At 43.1% G+C, this 15,668-nt stretch overlaps 1 protein-coding gene across 2 annotated transcripts in view; it reads right to left on the bottom strand.

Annotated features, from left to right (window-relative positions):
- Positions 1–15,668, bottom strand: part of KIF16B (kinesin family member 16B) — a 302,268-nt gene that overhangs the window by 255,053 nt on the left and 31,547 nt on the right. For both annotated transcript variants that reach the window (XM_059897339.1, XM_059897338.1), the window contains exons 2-6: positions 12,994–13,063; positions 10,825–10,938; positions 4,429–4,545; positions 2,593–2,690; positions 1,762–1,871 (exon numbers count right to left, since the gene is read on the bottom strand). In XM_059897339.1, the coding sequence (XP_059753322.1) occupies positions 1,762–1,871; positions 2,593–2,690; positions 4,429–4,545; positions 10,825–10,938; positions 12,994–13,063 (509 nt within the window). The remainder of the gene's footprint in view (positions 1–1,761; positions 1,872–2,592; positions 2,691–4,428; positions 4,546–10,824; positions 10,939–12,993; positions 13,064–15,668) is intronic.

Raw genomic sequence — 15,668 nt, forward strand, 5'->3', positions numbered from 1 at the left:
AAACTCTTAAGAGGTGGAATTGCGAGATGAAAGCACATTTGAAATTTTGATGGATGTCGCAAAACAGTCCTCCACAGAAGGCACTTTACACCCACCCAGCAGTAACAAGGTATAAGACTGTCTCTCAACACTGTCTGACCAGGTTCCTTACATCTGCTGGGACAGTTAACAGATGCTAGCTTGAAGAATTTTTATTTTGCTTTTCTCTGATTATGAGGCTGAGCCTTCTTTCCTCCATTTAAAAATCATCAGTATTTCCATTTCTGTGGACAATCTAGTCACATCCTTTGTTCATTTTTCTCCTTGGTTTTGGAGCTGCCCTTATTAAGTTATAGGAGCTCTTTATATATTAGACTAAACAAGTCCTTTGTCTGAAACTTGAATTGAAAATATTCCCTCCACATTGTAAGTTGTCTTTTTACTTTGCTTCTGGTGTTTCTGCCAAGCGTAAAGTTGGTTTTCTGTTTTGTTTTGTTTCACCATTTCAAATTTAACACTTTTATTTCATGGCTTCTGGATTTTAAGTAAAAAATTTTAAAAGCCTTCCCTTCTTGAAATTTCTAGGAAAAAAAGTAATCCAGGGTTTCTTGCAGTCATTATGTCACTTTTTACATTTAAATCTTTGATCCATTTACCATTTACCCTAGTATAAAAACTGAGCTCCGGTACCAATTTACTTTTTTTTCTTCCTAGACAGCTTAATAACCCATATTCCCCCAATGTTTGAATAGTAGATTCATTAGCAACTAAATCCCCATTAAGTATCTACACCAGATTCTGGATGTTTCACCCTGCTTGATTATTCTGTCTCCTCACAAACCCAGCTTTGTAATATGTTTTAACATCTGATAAGACAGTTAAAGGGAAAACATGAAGGCACAGTTAGGCTAAAAACTATTAACAATAATAGTTATCCCACGCTCCACAGAACAAATACATAGTTACACATTTCACTTTGGGCATTAAAAAGCAAAAGTTCAATTGAAAATTTACTAAAATGCAGATGAGGACCTGTTGGTGCACCCGGTATAACCAGGTAAAAAAGACAACGGAAACAGGAACATCTTTAAATCCATGACCAGTTCTCAGCCTTCCCTCCAGCGAGACACACGGGAACGACAATAGCCACAGGAAAGCCCATCTGTGTGCGATTCTTACAGGCCAGCCTTAACTCAGCAGCCGTACACAGAGGAAGTATGTAGAGCTGACTGCTCTACTCCAAAGACAGCCTTCAATCCAGCCTATTTTTAAAATAATTCGCAAGGGCCAGCCTTCACCCGTCATTCCCTGGGACATTCCTCACAAAGGACCGTGACACAACAAGTGTAGCAGAACACGAAGGCCGAGAACACAGCACAGGAACCTGCAAACAATCTTCCCAAAGGCGAGAGGTCTCAGAGTCGCCCTATAATCATGTTACCATTAAGGTCAGCAAAAACACACTGCTAAAATGCAAGGCCATTTAAAGAGACAGGCTGTAGGGTTGCTTATCTTGCCTGAGAACTTGGAAAAAACAAGTTTCTGGAGTTCTTAAAGCCAGAGGAAATCTATTGGCAAGCCCCACAGAATCAGCAAATGCCCAGTGAAGTATAAACGCATTAAATGAACATCGTGCAGTGACAGCACATGCAATTTTTACTATAATGATTCCAAAAATAAATTTTATAAATCTCGCCATTATCCTACATTTTTTTTCTCTGAAACTATTATTTTTACAAAAATTCCCAAGAAGAACAGGGCTGTGAAAACATTCACTCTTACCCTCAACATAAGGTCCTTCTTTTGGATGCTCACGGACTCTTAAATTGAAGGTTTTGGACGACTTCCGTCTAAGTAGATCTCTCACACGTTCATTATAAATTTCTAAGTAGCTAAAAATTTCAAATAAAGTTGAATTCAGTAAGATGATTTCAGACATTAATAACAACAACAATATCAGCAGCGACATACATTTTTGGGTGGTAACCATGTATCAGGTACAGCATTTTATGTGGATTATTTCATTTAATCCCTACAATAGCCCAGAGGTAGGTACTACTATTACCTCCATTTTACAGGTTAGGCAATAGAGGCTCAGGGTGATTTAAACAACCTATCCAAGGCCTCACAGCCTCTGCGGGGTCAGGCAGCCAGGAGAACCCTTGATTGCCACGTCTGCCCCCAAACCACTGACGAAACTGCCTCCCCACACAGGTTTAAGCTCAAGGAGGAAAAAACACCTCAACCATCCAGATTTATTTAAATACTAGATTTATAGTGATCCTACCAACATAAAGAATAACACAAATCCTATTCAGATAAAAGAATAAGGCAAGTGGGTATACACTGAAAGGTCGAAAGCTCACTCCATTTGAGATGAGCATGCTTCGGTAGTTTCCGACCAAGGTGGGTTGCCTCTACCGGCCTCCCAAACCCCAATCCAAATGGTACCCAAGGAAGTCACTGAACACATATGTGCTTTAAGCTTGCCTTCCAACCGGCACAGCACAGGACGGGGAGAGGCAGACTCTCCCCTAAGGAATCCAAAGGCTTTATCCACTCCTTGTGCCTTAAATCAAGCTCACACTCAGTTACTCAGGCCATGGGCCCTACCTGACTTCAGTTCGAAAAGATGCTTCATCCCATCTGGTGGTTTCATTTATCCGACTGAAGAGCCCTTCGCAGATCCGGGGTATTAAGCCAGAATCGCCCTGCAGTGGGAAGGAGGGACGCCTCAGCTGTCACTTGAAATAAAAGCAACCGACGATTGCATCTGCAATTGGCTGGGGTGGACTCAGACTCCAGGGGCCTGCAGGCCCGGCCCAGGGCCCAGGGCGCAGCATTCATCCCCTGCAGGGCTGCTTCCTACTCTCTGAAATGAGAGGATTGAGTTTTCGAATTTCTACCTGCTGGGACCATGATAATATACAGTTATCAGCTGTTCATCAGCTAAATCGTGGCTTGCAAACATAAGACGACTTATTCTCTAGCTTTCAAATATTCACGTTTCAGTCGGCATTGACACGCTGACGAGCTTCAGAATGGTACCAAAGACGAGGCAAAAATGTTCTCGTTAGAAAGCCAGACTTTAGGGCTTCAATGTTTTCTTCTGAAATTCCTCCCTACTTTCACCCAATCTCCCATCCCAAAAATAAATATTTATATATATATATCATCACAGGTTTAGGAGAATTTTTTTCCTTGATACCATTAAATCAATATCAATTCTTGTAAAGAAAAACTGGGCCTTTCACCACATTTTTTGTTCCTACTTTAAAAAATAAAATAAAAAAGAATACCCAAATGGTACTCAACTGTAAGGTCAGAGAAAAACAGCTGTAATTTATGAGTGCTTTGTTGAACTTACATAAACTAGCTAAGAGGGAATCAACATGTAAATTTCATTTTTAGAGAAGGCTCTTTTCTCCAAAGGCACAGTAGGAAAGTAGGAAGAGAGAAGTAATGGTAAAAGGAAACGTGAAACTCTTGAAATTGTCTGTTCTTCTCGTATTCTTCCCTACTTCTCAGCACTGAGGATTCACTGCCCAGCATTTATTTTCTTCTCCTGGAAAGAAAATGCCTGGATTTAAGAAGCCAGGACACATGCACTCAAAGGCTTTCATCTGGAAAGACCTGTCCTCCTTTAATGCATTACTTCTTCCACTAACCATTGAACCTGTAGCATTCAAGGCAGCACCAAGCCTGCCAGCAGGAAACCCAGCCATCCTCCGCTAGCCCCTCCACATCTAGAACAGGCTGGCACCTCTCAGACTCAGTGAACAGTTTTCAAAACCACGACATGAGAAAAGTAAAACACACAAGCACTATCCAGGTCTGGAGAAAACACAGAACGGGATAAGTTCCTACAATCACGTCTAGTTTTTCCTCTGCCATATTTTGGGGCAAGTATAACTTTAAGGTTCTTAATTTATACAGCATAACTACTAAACTCTACATACTATATTTATAACTATGTAGACTCTACATAACCTGTATAATTCTAACGCTTTTTATGTATTCACTGGATTTATGTAGTACCTTTCCACCAAAGAGACTCTTTTTTTTACATTTTTCTTGGGCAAAGATGTTTTGAATAATTTTAAATAGAACAGAGTTCAGTAATTTTATTCACATTGTTGGGTTGGCAGAAAAGAAGAATAAATTACTTGTAGGCCCAGCGTACTTTTTTGATAAGATTATAAAGCCTTTAAAAACAGAAAATGAACTGACTCCCATCCATTATTCATGCTTATAAACTGAAAACTATTTCTAATTTAAAATCTCTCAAAGGAAATTCCGTCCAACTTATTACTGAGTTTTACCTTATTGCTAAAGAATGATCAGAACATGAAAAGCAAGTTAGTACAGACCGCGTAGATAAGAGATACTTTTATCAGTCCAAAGAGAGATAATGAGAAATTTTCTTCCCACACAGTGTAAACAACGTACAGAATCTCCCATCATAGTGTATGACTTTCCTGATCCAGTCTGCCCGTATGCAAAGACACATGCATTATAACCTTCAAATGCAGACTTCACGACATCTGTGCCAAGGGTTTTGAAAACCTGAAAGCAGAAAGAAAAAAAAAAAAAAAACACAAAAGATACAATTACCATGGATTTTAATAAAAACTCCTTCAGTGTTGACAGTATTCTTGAATACTACTTTCATAAGGATTACACCATGTAAATAAATCACTACAGAGCTGTTAACAACAGAATAAGTGTATATCCCAGTTTTTAATCAAAAGGAAACATATAATGAAGCAAAAAGCAACCCCATCCATTTTCCCACTTAAGTTAACAAAAAATTCCTGAAATAGAAAAAGGTAAACAAGGCAAAGTGACAGTCATAACTAGAAGCAAAGACGATTTTAAAGCAGGATGATTTATCATTTCAGAATTAAATAAACTTATAAAGTGATTCATGCTACCAGACCTTCCAGAAACTAAATATTCAAAGTCACAGCAGCCAGAAAGTTACGGCCCAAACCATGCCAAATCAATGCCATCATTTTAAGGATACGGCCATTCATCAAAGTAAGTCTCCGGAGGCTCTCACAGAGCTGAGTGATGAGTGGGTGCAGGTGAGGCTTGGATGCCAGGCTCTCCCGAGTCAGAATCCAGTGCATTTTCCTATTGGGACATTTGCCCAGGATGGAGAGGGCAGGAAGACGAGCTGTGTGGGGCCTGGGCTGGCACTTACAGTGGCCTGAGTCCACGTCCACTGCACCACACAACTGCACCAGGATGCTTTGGGGAATGGAAGGGGGGTGAAGGACAAATACTTGACCCACACAATCGATGTAAAAGAAGCAAATCAAGATGCCTGGTCATCCTCCTTGCACCCAGCTGGGGCGGGGACCAGCCAAAGCTTTCTAACCCCCTCTTGCCTTCACACTGCCCCCTGCCCCCTCCCTGCAGGGGAGACCAGGACACAAAGGGCACACAGAACACCTCCCTGCTTCAAAAACAAGGCACATCAGCAGCTGAAGAGACACCGGAGAGGCAATACGATCAGGTTCTCAGTCAGAACCAGGAAAAGGTGTGGGGTCCCCCGCAAAGGCCAGGGCGGGAGCCTCGTCAACCCCTCGGGAGGGTTCAGTCTCCGGGAGTGATGCCGGGTGAGCCCAGCTCAAGACACACCATCGACTCTCCATAGGGATCTGGGCCCTCCAGCCAGATACCACCCCCGGACGGGGCTGACAACCACTGGCCATCTTGCTCTCCCCTCCCCACACAGACATCCGTGCTACCAACACAGCTTGTCAGCAGCCAAGGACGCTTCAGGCACCATCTTCCCGCCGTCTTGTTTAGACTTCGTCTCCTCGGTGGCGTCAGTCAAAGACGTACAGACTATCCTTCCAACAGAGCCGCTTCCACAGAGGACCCTCTCATTACTCTCCTTCATTCTGAGCTAAGTTTCATCCGTTTCAGCTTTACGAGCTGATATTTTCTGATCCTTTTCCCACGTTCAGATGACTAACTCAGCCTTCAACTAGAGCAGCTCACGCCGTGTCCGTGATCAGTCCTCGGGGCGAGCAGTGTCCTAGATCCACTGTCCAGGGGGAGAGGTTAGGTCACTGGGCACACAGTGGGCGGCAGAGTGGGATCTGCACCCGGCCTCCCTGACGCCAAAGCCTGTGCTTCTACCGGAGCCGACGCCGAGTCCTCTTCCCACGCTCTCGACATCAACCTGGAAGCCCCAACCCTACGTGGATGGGCCTCCCCCGAGAGACCACACACACACACACACACACACACACACACACACACACGCACTCCTCTGTGAGGAAGCAGAACCAGGAATCCCAGGGGGACTCTGGGCTCCAGGCTAACCATCTGAGGTTCATTTTCACCACTATATATGGAACAGGAGGAAAACTCTAAATATTTCTTTAATTCTTTCTGATTAGACAAAAACCAAAAGGCAGATGTCATTTTTACCACTTCACAGAGTGCCACTGGAGAGAAAGAACAGCCTTCCAAAAGCTTCCGGAAGAATAAAGGAAGGCTCTTCTCTCATACTTTTGTCTGGGGCTAACACAAAGTCATGGAAAATATCATATTTAAACCAAACCCCAAAGGTTTCAAAATGGAATTCTTCCCCAGGGTTAAAATCCACACCTGCTACTTTACCCCTCATTTAGTCTCTAGAAAGCTAACTCAGCTGGAGTTCCTCCAGACTCAGGGGGCCCCGGAGGGGGCGGGGGGCCTGGGGCTGGTGGACGTGACCGCACGACAGGCCTAGAAAATGCAGGTCCAGAGGTGCTGAGACCCAGGCCTGGCTCGGTCCCAGCTTCAAGTCTGCTGGGGACCCAGAGAAGCAGCAGGACGGTGCCCACACCCCCGGGGTTCCCAGCAGGGAAAACCGGCTACCCCACTGCAGCTCCCACCAAGGACTGATTTACCATCGTCTACCAAACCGAGGTGGGGAAGGAAGGGGCTGTTCGACTGGCTGACGTCCTGCCCTCCTGGCCAGGGTCCCCGAGAGCCACCTCGCTGTTTGTCTGAGAGGCTACAGAGCTGACTTACAGAGCAAAGGGAGGCGTCGCAGGGCCTCGCTTGAGGGGAAGTGCCCACAAGAGGGCGCTGTGTAAACAAAAGACTCTCCATCCAGCTGTCAACTGGGAAATTTTAGGTTTCAGGTTTCTCTGGGGTCGAATCAAGGAACAGGCAGTGTGCGATCAAAGCCTCACTTTGGAGTCTGAAGAACAATTAAGAAAATTAGACCTTACTTAATGGTCTTTAATTGACACGAGTACGGCCTTAAACGGCCCACTGATTTTTTTTCTAAATCTAAAATTAATTTGGAAGGAAGAAATAGTAACGGTCATCTTATTTGGAATTTGTTTAACATTATGGGAAACTTGTACTATAGTAATGGGCATGATATATTGTCTCAAGATGCCTTTTCATTTAAATGATTTTTAAAAAGAAGAAAAAGACAAGGGCCGACATCACGCTAAGCCTGCATCTTCCCGTTTACAGCAGGGGTGAGAACCGTCAGCTCAGTTCCTTTGAAGGATCCGGCAGCGTGAAAACTTTAGTCGATACAACACCAGCTATTCAAATTAGAGATGAGGAAGATTACCTTCTCTTTAACAGTGTCTAAAAAATAGGTGTCTTCCCAAAAATGCCAAACTCACAGAAAAAGAGATCGGATTTGTGGTTACCAGAGGCGGGAGGCTGGGGGAGGGAGACTTGCAAGAAGGCGGTCAAGAGGTACAAACTTACAGTTCCAGGAGAAATAAGCACTAGGAATATAATACACAACAATGATGACTGCAGTTCACACTGCTGCATGATACACAGGAAAGGTGTTAAGAGAGTAGATCCTAAGAGTTCTTTTTCATCACAAGGAGGAATTTTTTTTTCTTTTCTTTTTACTGTATCTATATGAGAGGATGGTTATTAATTAAACCTATTGCGATAACTGTTTCACAAGATACGTAAAGCGAACCATCATGCTGTACACCTTAAACTTATACAGAGATGTATGTCAATTATTTCTCAATAAAACTGGACAAGAGGAAAAAAAAAAAACAAAAAACACTAGGAGTTTTCCTGGATCTCTGCTGGTTTTATTAACATGTGGTTCTACTAGAAAGCAGTGTTATAATAACATATCTCAAAGGCTTTTTCAGTTTTGAACTGAACGTACGATATAAATAACCTGAGACTGTTCCAGAGTCAAGGAACCCAAAGCCTCTGAAGCACAGACACCTGAAGCGGGAAAGTCCCCTCCTCAGCTGAAAACTCTTTTCATTCTCAAACTACTTTTTAAACTCTGGGCAGGTATTTTTAACTCCCAAAAGAGCTAAACGTGTTAACTGCTTCCCTGACCTTGACTCTCACTGAACCCAGGATATGTGACCTGTTCCATAAATGAACGACCCACCCGTAGACGAGGCCTCAGTGAGCAAACGCCTGCTAAGCATCTCCAGAGAGCCAGGCCCTGCTGTCCGCGCCACCACTCCCGTCCCTGGGCTTTCCCTCGGCACAGCCCCTGTCCCCAGAAGGCCTCAAATCCAGGTGAAACAGGGGGGAAATCCAGCCGCTCGCTGGGTAACTTAGGAGGGAAACCTTCATGGCCCTTCATTCATCCGCTAATGAAGATGTCCTGAGGACCATGTAATGAACCAGCTTTTCCCTTAAACTCCCCCGTACCAGCCACTTCCTTTGCGTTCCTACCTGAAAGCCAAAATCTGGATTCCACTAGCTGCAACATTCTGTTCCTCAGCAGACTCCGAGCTACCAACACTGACTAATCCACTTACCTCAGGACCAAAGTCATCTTCGCTCACTCGCTCATCCATTTATTCATTCAACAGGGCTGCCCTGTCCACCTGTCACTGAGAACACACCAATCCTTAAACCCTTAAGACCTTCCAGGGGTATCTCCACCGCCGTATACATCAGCCCCAGGATCTCAACTCTGCTACTATTCAGTCGATTAGACCTACAGACCTGAGCAAGTTATTTAAGCTGAGTCTCCTTGACGAAGAAAAATGGAGCTAAAGTCGACCTCATTTGGTTCTTGTGAGGATTAAACGAGGCAGCACACCGGAGCACCAAGCAGCGTTTCTGATTCCCCTGCAAACTCCAGCAGCATTAGTTCACCTTTCCTCTCCCGGCCCCTCTCTCATGCCCAGCACCCCATCTCTCCTCACGGCCCCCATTCCTACTGCTGTTGTCCTTTCTATGTTTCCCCAATACTGAATCAACATCTTGCAGATACTATCACTCCAGGCCTCTCCTGGGAACAATTTCTCCACATTCACAGCCAATCTGAACTCCCAACACTTACATCGCCTCAGAAAGCCAGCCTCCTCCACAAACCATTCCTAAACCAACTACATTTCTCAAATGCTAAGGATCATGCAACTCACCTGGGGATCTTGCTACAAAATGCAGTTTGATTCAGTAGGTCTGGAGTAGTTCCTGAAATTCTGCATTTCTAACACTTTCCCAGGCAACACTGAGATTCTAGTACGTGGACACACCAAGTTACAAGAAACTACACCATGATACCACTTCAAGATGCCATCGCGTGGGTCACAAGCCTGGGCGGGCAGGACAGGAATTCACGTTCGTTTTAACACCTGGAGACCTGAAGCCATGCCTCTTAAGAAGCTGTTAACAAGCCAGGGAGAAGCCCCGCCATGCGGGCATGCTCTCCCCCCTACCCCACACCGTGTTTCCCCAGAACCCTGCTCTGCTCCAACACCCTGCCTGCCCCACCCAGGGAAATACACTAGTCCTTCTGGTCACATGACACATCATCAAGCAACGGTCCCCTGGGAGGATCTTCAGGTCTGTTCTTATCTGCCCATGTCATGTCTACATTTCAGATCACAAAAGCCTACAGCACAGGTTTCCTGGACAAATTCCAGCTTCTTTCTAGGTTCTAGAAAGATTCTGAACAAAACGATCTTGCTTTCTAGAATCTTTCTTTCTAGAACCTACAATGACCCATCCAAGCAGGGGAAATGTGACTTGGGTGTGAAGTGTACCTCCTAAAGTTCTGCATCGCAGCAGGACTCAAGGCCAACTGAGTTATGTGCCAGGCTTAGCAGTACACACAGGCAGACATCAGAGTTCCTGCGGATTCAGTTCAGACCACAGCAATAAAGCGAGGCACACAAATGTTTTGGTTCCCTGTGCAAATAAAAGTTACGTTTATACGATACTGTAGTCTATTAAGTGTGTAGTAGCATTTTGTCTAAAAAATAACATACATACCTTAATTAAAAAATACTTTCTTGCTAAAAAATGCTAACCATCACCTGAGCCTTCAACAAGTCGTAATCTTTTTGCAATAGTAACATGATAGATCACTGATCGAATATAATAATAATGAAAGAGTTTGAAATATTGCAAGAATTACCAAAATGTGACACAGAAACACGAAGTGAACAAATGCTGTTGGAAAAATGGCGCCAACAGACTCGACACAGGATTGCCTCAACCTTCAATTTGCAAAAAAGCGTTAACATCGAGCACAGTAAAATGAAGTATGCCTGTAACTGTCTCCCCAAAAAATGCTTTACTTGCAAAGCTCCTTTAAAACAGTAGTCACTGCCAAGTTTTGAAACAAAAATTATGATCATCATGCTCAGAAGTGGAAAAAAAAAAAAAAATCAACCTTTTGGGGATGGAATTCATCTCAAGCTTAAGATAAATGCTGCTATATAATAAGCAAAAAGCTAAGTTAGCAAAGGCTAATTTTACATAAATCATATTCAGAAAAAAAATTAGCAAGATGTTTTAAAGAGTTTTAGGGTAGGCATGTTTTTCTCAATATGAAAATAAACCAAAACAGAGATTTTGAAAATACCATACCATTTCTTGTGAAACATAATCTGGACTTTTTGTATCAGCAGAATAAAAAGAAAAGTCATAGGTGAAGGTCTTGGTCCGTTCTCTTCCTGAGTCCCCAGTCCCTCCTTCTGGTATCTAGAAAGAGATGATTATGACAATAATAACAACAATGTAAGAGGAAAATAATAATAATGTGAAGAACCCTGTCAGCAAACAAGTAATCTATCCAATTCAAGAAAAAAAGTCATAAAAAATACACAAACGATCACCATTTTCCATTATTTATACCCTGACTCAAATCCATTTAATTCCTCACCTCCTGAATGAATGAATGAATGAATGAACAAGCAAGCAAACCTAAACTCCTCCCAGCAATTCAGGCTCTCTACGATATGACCCAAGGCTACTTTTCTGGACTTTTTATCATGATTACCTTATATGAACCTGACACTCCAGCCAGACGCTATGTTTTTCTGACTTCAATGCTTTTTAGTGCTGGAGTCTGCACAACTTCACGGGGTGCTGTTCACAGAGATGACAATGTGACAGCAGTTGTGTGATCTTGTGGCCCCACTGAAAACTCCAGGTCAGATGCCTCCTCTTCCACAAAGCTCCCCTTGGGCACTGCATCCAGAAGTAATTCTCCCACCTCTGAGAGACAACTCTCCCAGGACATATCATATTATGAGTCTACTGCATATGTTTGCATACATCTTGTCTACCTTGCTATATACCAAATTTGAAGCGAAAACCATGTTTAAAAATCTTCATATGCCACCAAGGCCTCACACAGCTCCCTGGACATATGCTGAATAAATGTAATGGGCATCCTATTTTCCAACATAATTCAGATACTATAGTATACATACTATAAAAAAGAAAATTGTTTAAGGTTCTTATTATTAAAATGTTTAAAAATCCAGGCATCTATTCTGGTTATATCAGACAAAGCAATGTTTGTAAAACTCAAAAAGCAAGAGTAATCAAGGAAAACAGATTCCATAACACACAAAGGAAGGCAATTCATCCAAGGACACGGGTCTCTCCACTCCGTTCCGGTAAATACGATGTTTGAATGATTAGACTTTGACCGCAGTGCTGTGAGCACACAAAGGTACAGGAAGCAGAGCAAAGTAGAGGTAACTAACAGCAGAGAAAGGACAAGTGACGTGAGAAGATGTGGGAGGTCAAAGGAGGGAAAGCCAGGTGCGGGCCAAGCAGAGCCAGAAGGTAGGAGAACTGCGGGCAGCAGAGAAAGAAAGACATTCCACTGGAGAATGCCTCAGGCCAAGGGGCACCAGAGCCCCAGAGGAGGCCTTTCGAAACGCCCAGAGTACGGCCCATGCGAAGATGGGCACATTCCCCAGCTTCTATCACTGGGGATCAAGTTGCACGACTTTGAAACTGGATTTCAAAGTGTCCAGTCCCTTGAGCCACGAATTAACAGAAATCCAACCAGAGACTGATCTGCACTTGGCCGTGGGCCACCAGGCCTCTGAAACCCAAACCTGTGAGCTAATGACAACTATCGGAGGATGGGGTTGGGTTCATAAGGCACACGATTTCTTTATTATTGATTTTACACACTTATTTTTCCCCTAAGTGAAAAGTATTCAGGGTCCTTAACAAATTCACTAACCAAAGAAAAAAACCAGAATACTTTAAGTACAAAAAGAACTCGCCATCTTAGAAAATTCTGGGATTTTTTTTTCAATTTTCTTTTTTCCAGAAAAAAATTTCAGTTTTCTAAATTTTTCATCCCCTGAGTTTTGAATAGTAATACCAGCTTCTCTTGCAAAGTTTACAAAATTATTTTCATTAAAAATGAAAACAAATCTAGGGCCAAAGCTTATTTAATAATTCACAATGAGCCAATTGCCAGGCTAAGGATCCACCATAGGATAGAGGTTAGAAATGCCTGGGTCAGGGCTAAACGCATGAGCTCACCTCCCAGAGCTGCGGCTCAGGCCTGGCTCCCAGGTCAGCGAAACCAGGGACGGGACAGGAGACAGAGCATCAACCCTTTTGCTTTGTGACCAAGCCCAAGCCAAGTGCAAGCTGACGTGGTGAACTGAACAGAGAAAGGAGGGCTGTGGAAACAGCAGATGTGTTGTATTTACCCACAAGCCGTTTGACGCGGAAACAAACACACAACTCACGGAACTGGAGCCAGCCCAGGCCGCTACTTGCCTTTAAGTTTGTGATTGTTGTTTTGCTTTTCTCCATTTGAATAATGAATTTGGCTTCCAAGTCCTTTTCCCTGCAACACAAATAATTCAGTGTTGGTTAGGAGAGAAAAGACTGTTTTTACAATTTCTGTTGTATTTACTTTTTACGTATGGCGGTTTGTTTTTAAATGGCACGTGAAGCACAATCTCTGATACTCCCCCGTCCCGAAACCTTACGAACATAAACATGAGGACGCACAAAACAGATGCCACCATCAAAAACTTAAGACTGAAAATACTGTGTTGGCAAACCCTGGAAGAACTTCTACCTGTGAGCCAAAAGGAGTCTATGTGAAATGACAGAAACCAGGGACATTGTGTGACTCGGGAAAAGAGAAGCCCCACCCACCTGGTACAGAAGAAAGTCACCGTATCCCTCCATCCACGATGAGAACTAAGAAGAAACAGGAGTAGTGCTCACAACCAGGTGCTGCTTCTAGAAGCAGCCAGGGCACTGCCCCCTCCCCCCACCTTCTTTCTATACCCATCCAGAAAATGTAATTCCTAGAAGACACCAGAACAGGAAGTTAAGAGAAATCCTAAAAAGTACAGTTCTCTGAAAGAAACGAGACTACACCCACACAATGGAGTGGGATGTCCCTGGCCAAGGAACGAGGAAGGTCTCTATGTACCACTGTGGACAGAGGCCAGGGTTCGTTAAGTGGGAAATGTGAGGTGGAGAAAAGTATACACGGGATGCTACCACTTGTATTTAAAGATAAAAAGGATAGCGTATTTATTTTTCGAAAGGTTACCTATGGAGAAAGAAGATGAAGTGGAAGAGACAGGGAGAGAAGCTAGATTTCTAGAAAAACACCTTGATCTATATAGATCATCTTCAGAATGATGAAAATAATTTACACAAAAATAAAACAGAATTATTTTTATTAAATAACCTAAAACACAAAAGTAAGTTGAAGTAAATGAACCTGTGTGCAGCATGGTGAGAAAAGACCTCATATGCTAATTCCTTAGGCAGGGGGAATCTAGCCTAAGGAGAAAAAGAACTACAGAGCAAAGATATTGTGGGTTCAGGAATCATATTTTTGGTGATAAGTGTAGTTATCCTGGGATTTCTGTTTGTGTATTGTGGGATAATACATAAGTAATTATGTTGCTGTCGCTGAGGACCAAGGATTTTGGTTGAAAGGAGATACAAACATTAGATTTGTTAAAAAGAAACTATAGGGCCAAAATGCAGTCACTTATGCTAAGCCCCGCCAAGATTTAATACCTTACTTAATGTAGTTTCAGCCTCTCCCAGGAGTAAATCTTGAACCAATCAGTCTGGAATTTCCTGGTCTACACTAACATGGTAGGTAAGACCCCCCTGCTGTCCCCAAGGGAAGCTGACTTTGCCTGAAATAATCCACTTTTTTAACTTCCTTTTCACACCCTCCTTCTGCCCGTAAAAGCCTTCCGTTTTGTACAGCTCCTGGCAGGGCCTTTCAACTTGCTAGGTGGGATGCTGTCAAATTCGTGAACCACTGAATAAAGCCAATTAGATCTTCAAATTCACTCAGCTGAATTTTTCTTTAACAGATTGCTGAGGCTAGGTAAAACCTCTGTACTCCTGAATCTAAGTGGGAAATGCTAACATGAACTTTATCTGAAATTGAAAAAAAAAAGTACTCCCTAGCTTTGTCCTCTGAAAAGGCCTAGAATCTTATGGCCAAATTATAGTATCTAAATACCATTTTCCACTAAGGTAAGCCAGGGCTCATGGAGAAAGCCTCAATCCAAACATACAGGCGGACCTTGGAGACACGGCAGGTTCGGTCCAGACCACGGCAATAAAGCGAATATCACAACACAATGAGTCACACGAATTCTGCTGTTTCTCAGAGCATATCAAAGTTATGTTTAAAATGTTCAATAGCATTATGTCTAAAAAAACAAGGTACATACCTTAATTTAAAAATACTTTATTGCTAAAAACTGCTAACTTGGCTTCCCTGGTGGCGCAGTGGTTGAGAATCTGCCTGCCAATGCAGGGGACACGGGTTCAAGCCCTGGTCTGGGAAGATCCCACATGCCGCGGAGCAACTAAGCCCATGTGCCACAACTACTGAGCCTGCGCGTCTGGAGCCTGTGCTCCACAACAAGAGAGGCTGCGATAGTGAGAGGCCCGCGCACCACGATGAAGAGTGGCCCCCGCTCTCCGCAACTAGAGAAAGCCCTCGCACGGAAACGAAGACCCAACACAGCCAAAAATAAATTAATTAATTAATTAATTTAAAAAAAAGTAACAAATGTTCAAGTACAATTGGTGTCTTTAAAAAAAAAAAAACAAAACTGCTAACCATCATCTGAGCCTTCAGCAAGCGGTAATCTTTCTGCTGGTGGAGGGTCTTGCCTCAATGTTGACGGCTGCTGACTCGAGTGGCTATGGCAATTTCTTAATATAAGACAACAGTGAAGTTTACCTTGCCAATTGACTCTTCCTTTCCTGAACAATTTCCCTGTAGCATGCAATGCAATTTGATAGTATTTAAACCACAGACTCAAACTGGAGTCAATCCTCTCAAACCCTGCTTTACGAACCAAGTTTACGTAATATTCTAAGTCATTTGTTGTCATTTCAACAATCTTCATAGCATCCTCACCAGGAGCAGATTCCACTCAAGGAACCACTTT

Source organism: Balaenoptera ricei, chromosome 15 (genome assembly GCF_028023285.1).
Source record: "Balaenoptera ricei isolate mBalRic1 chromosome 15, mBalRic1.hap2, whole genome shotgun sequence".
In the NCBI taxonomy this organism is placed as follows: Eukaryota; Metazoa; Chordata; class Mammalia; order Artiodactyla; family Balaenopteridae; genus Balaenoptera; species Balaenoptera ricei.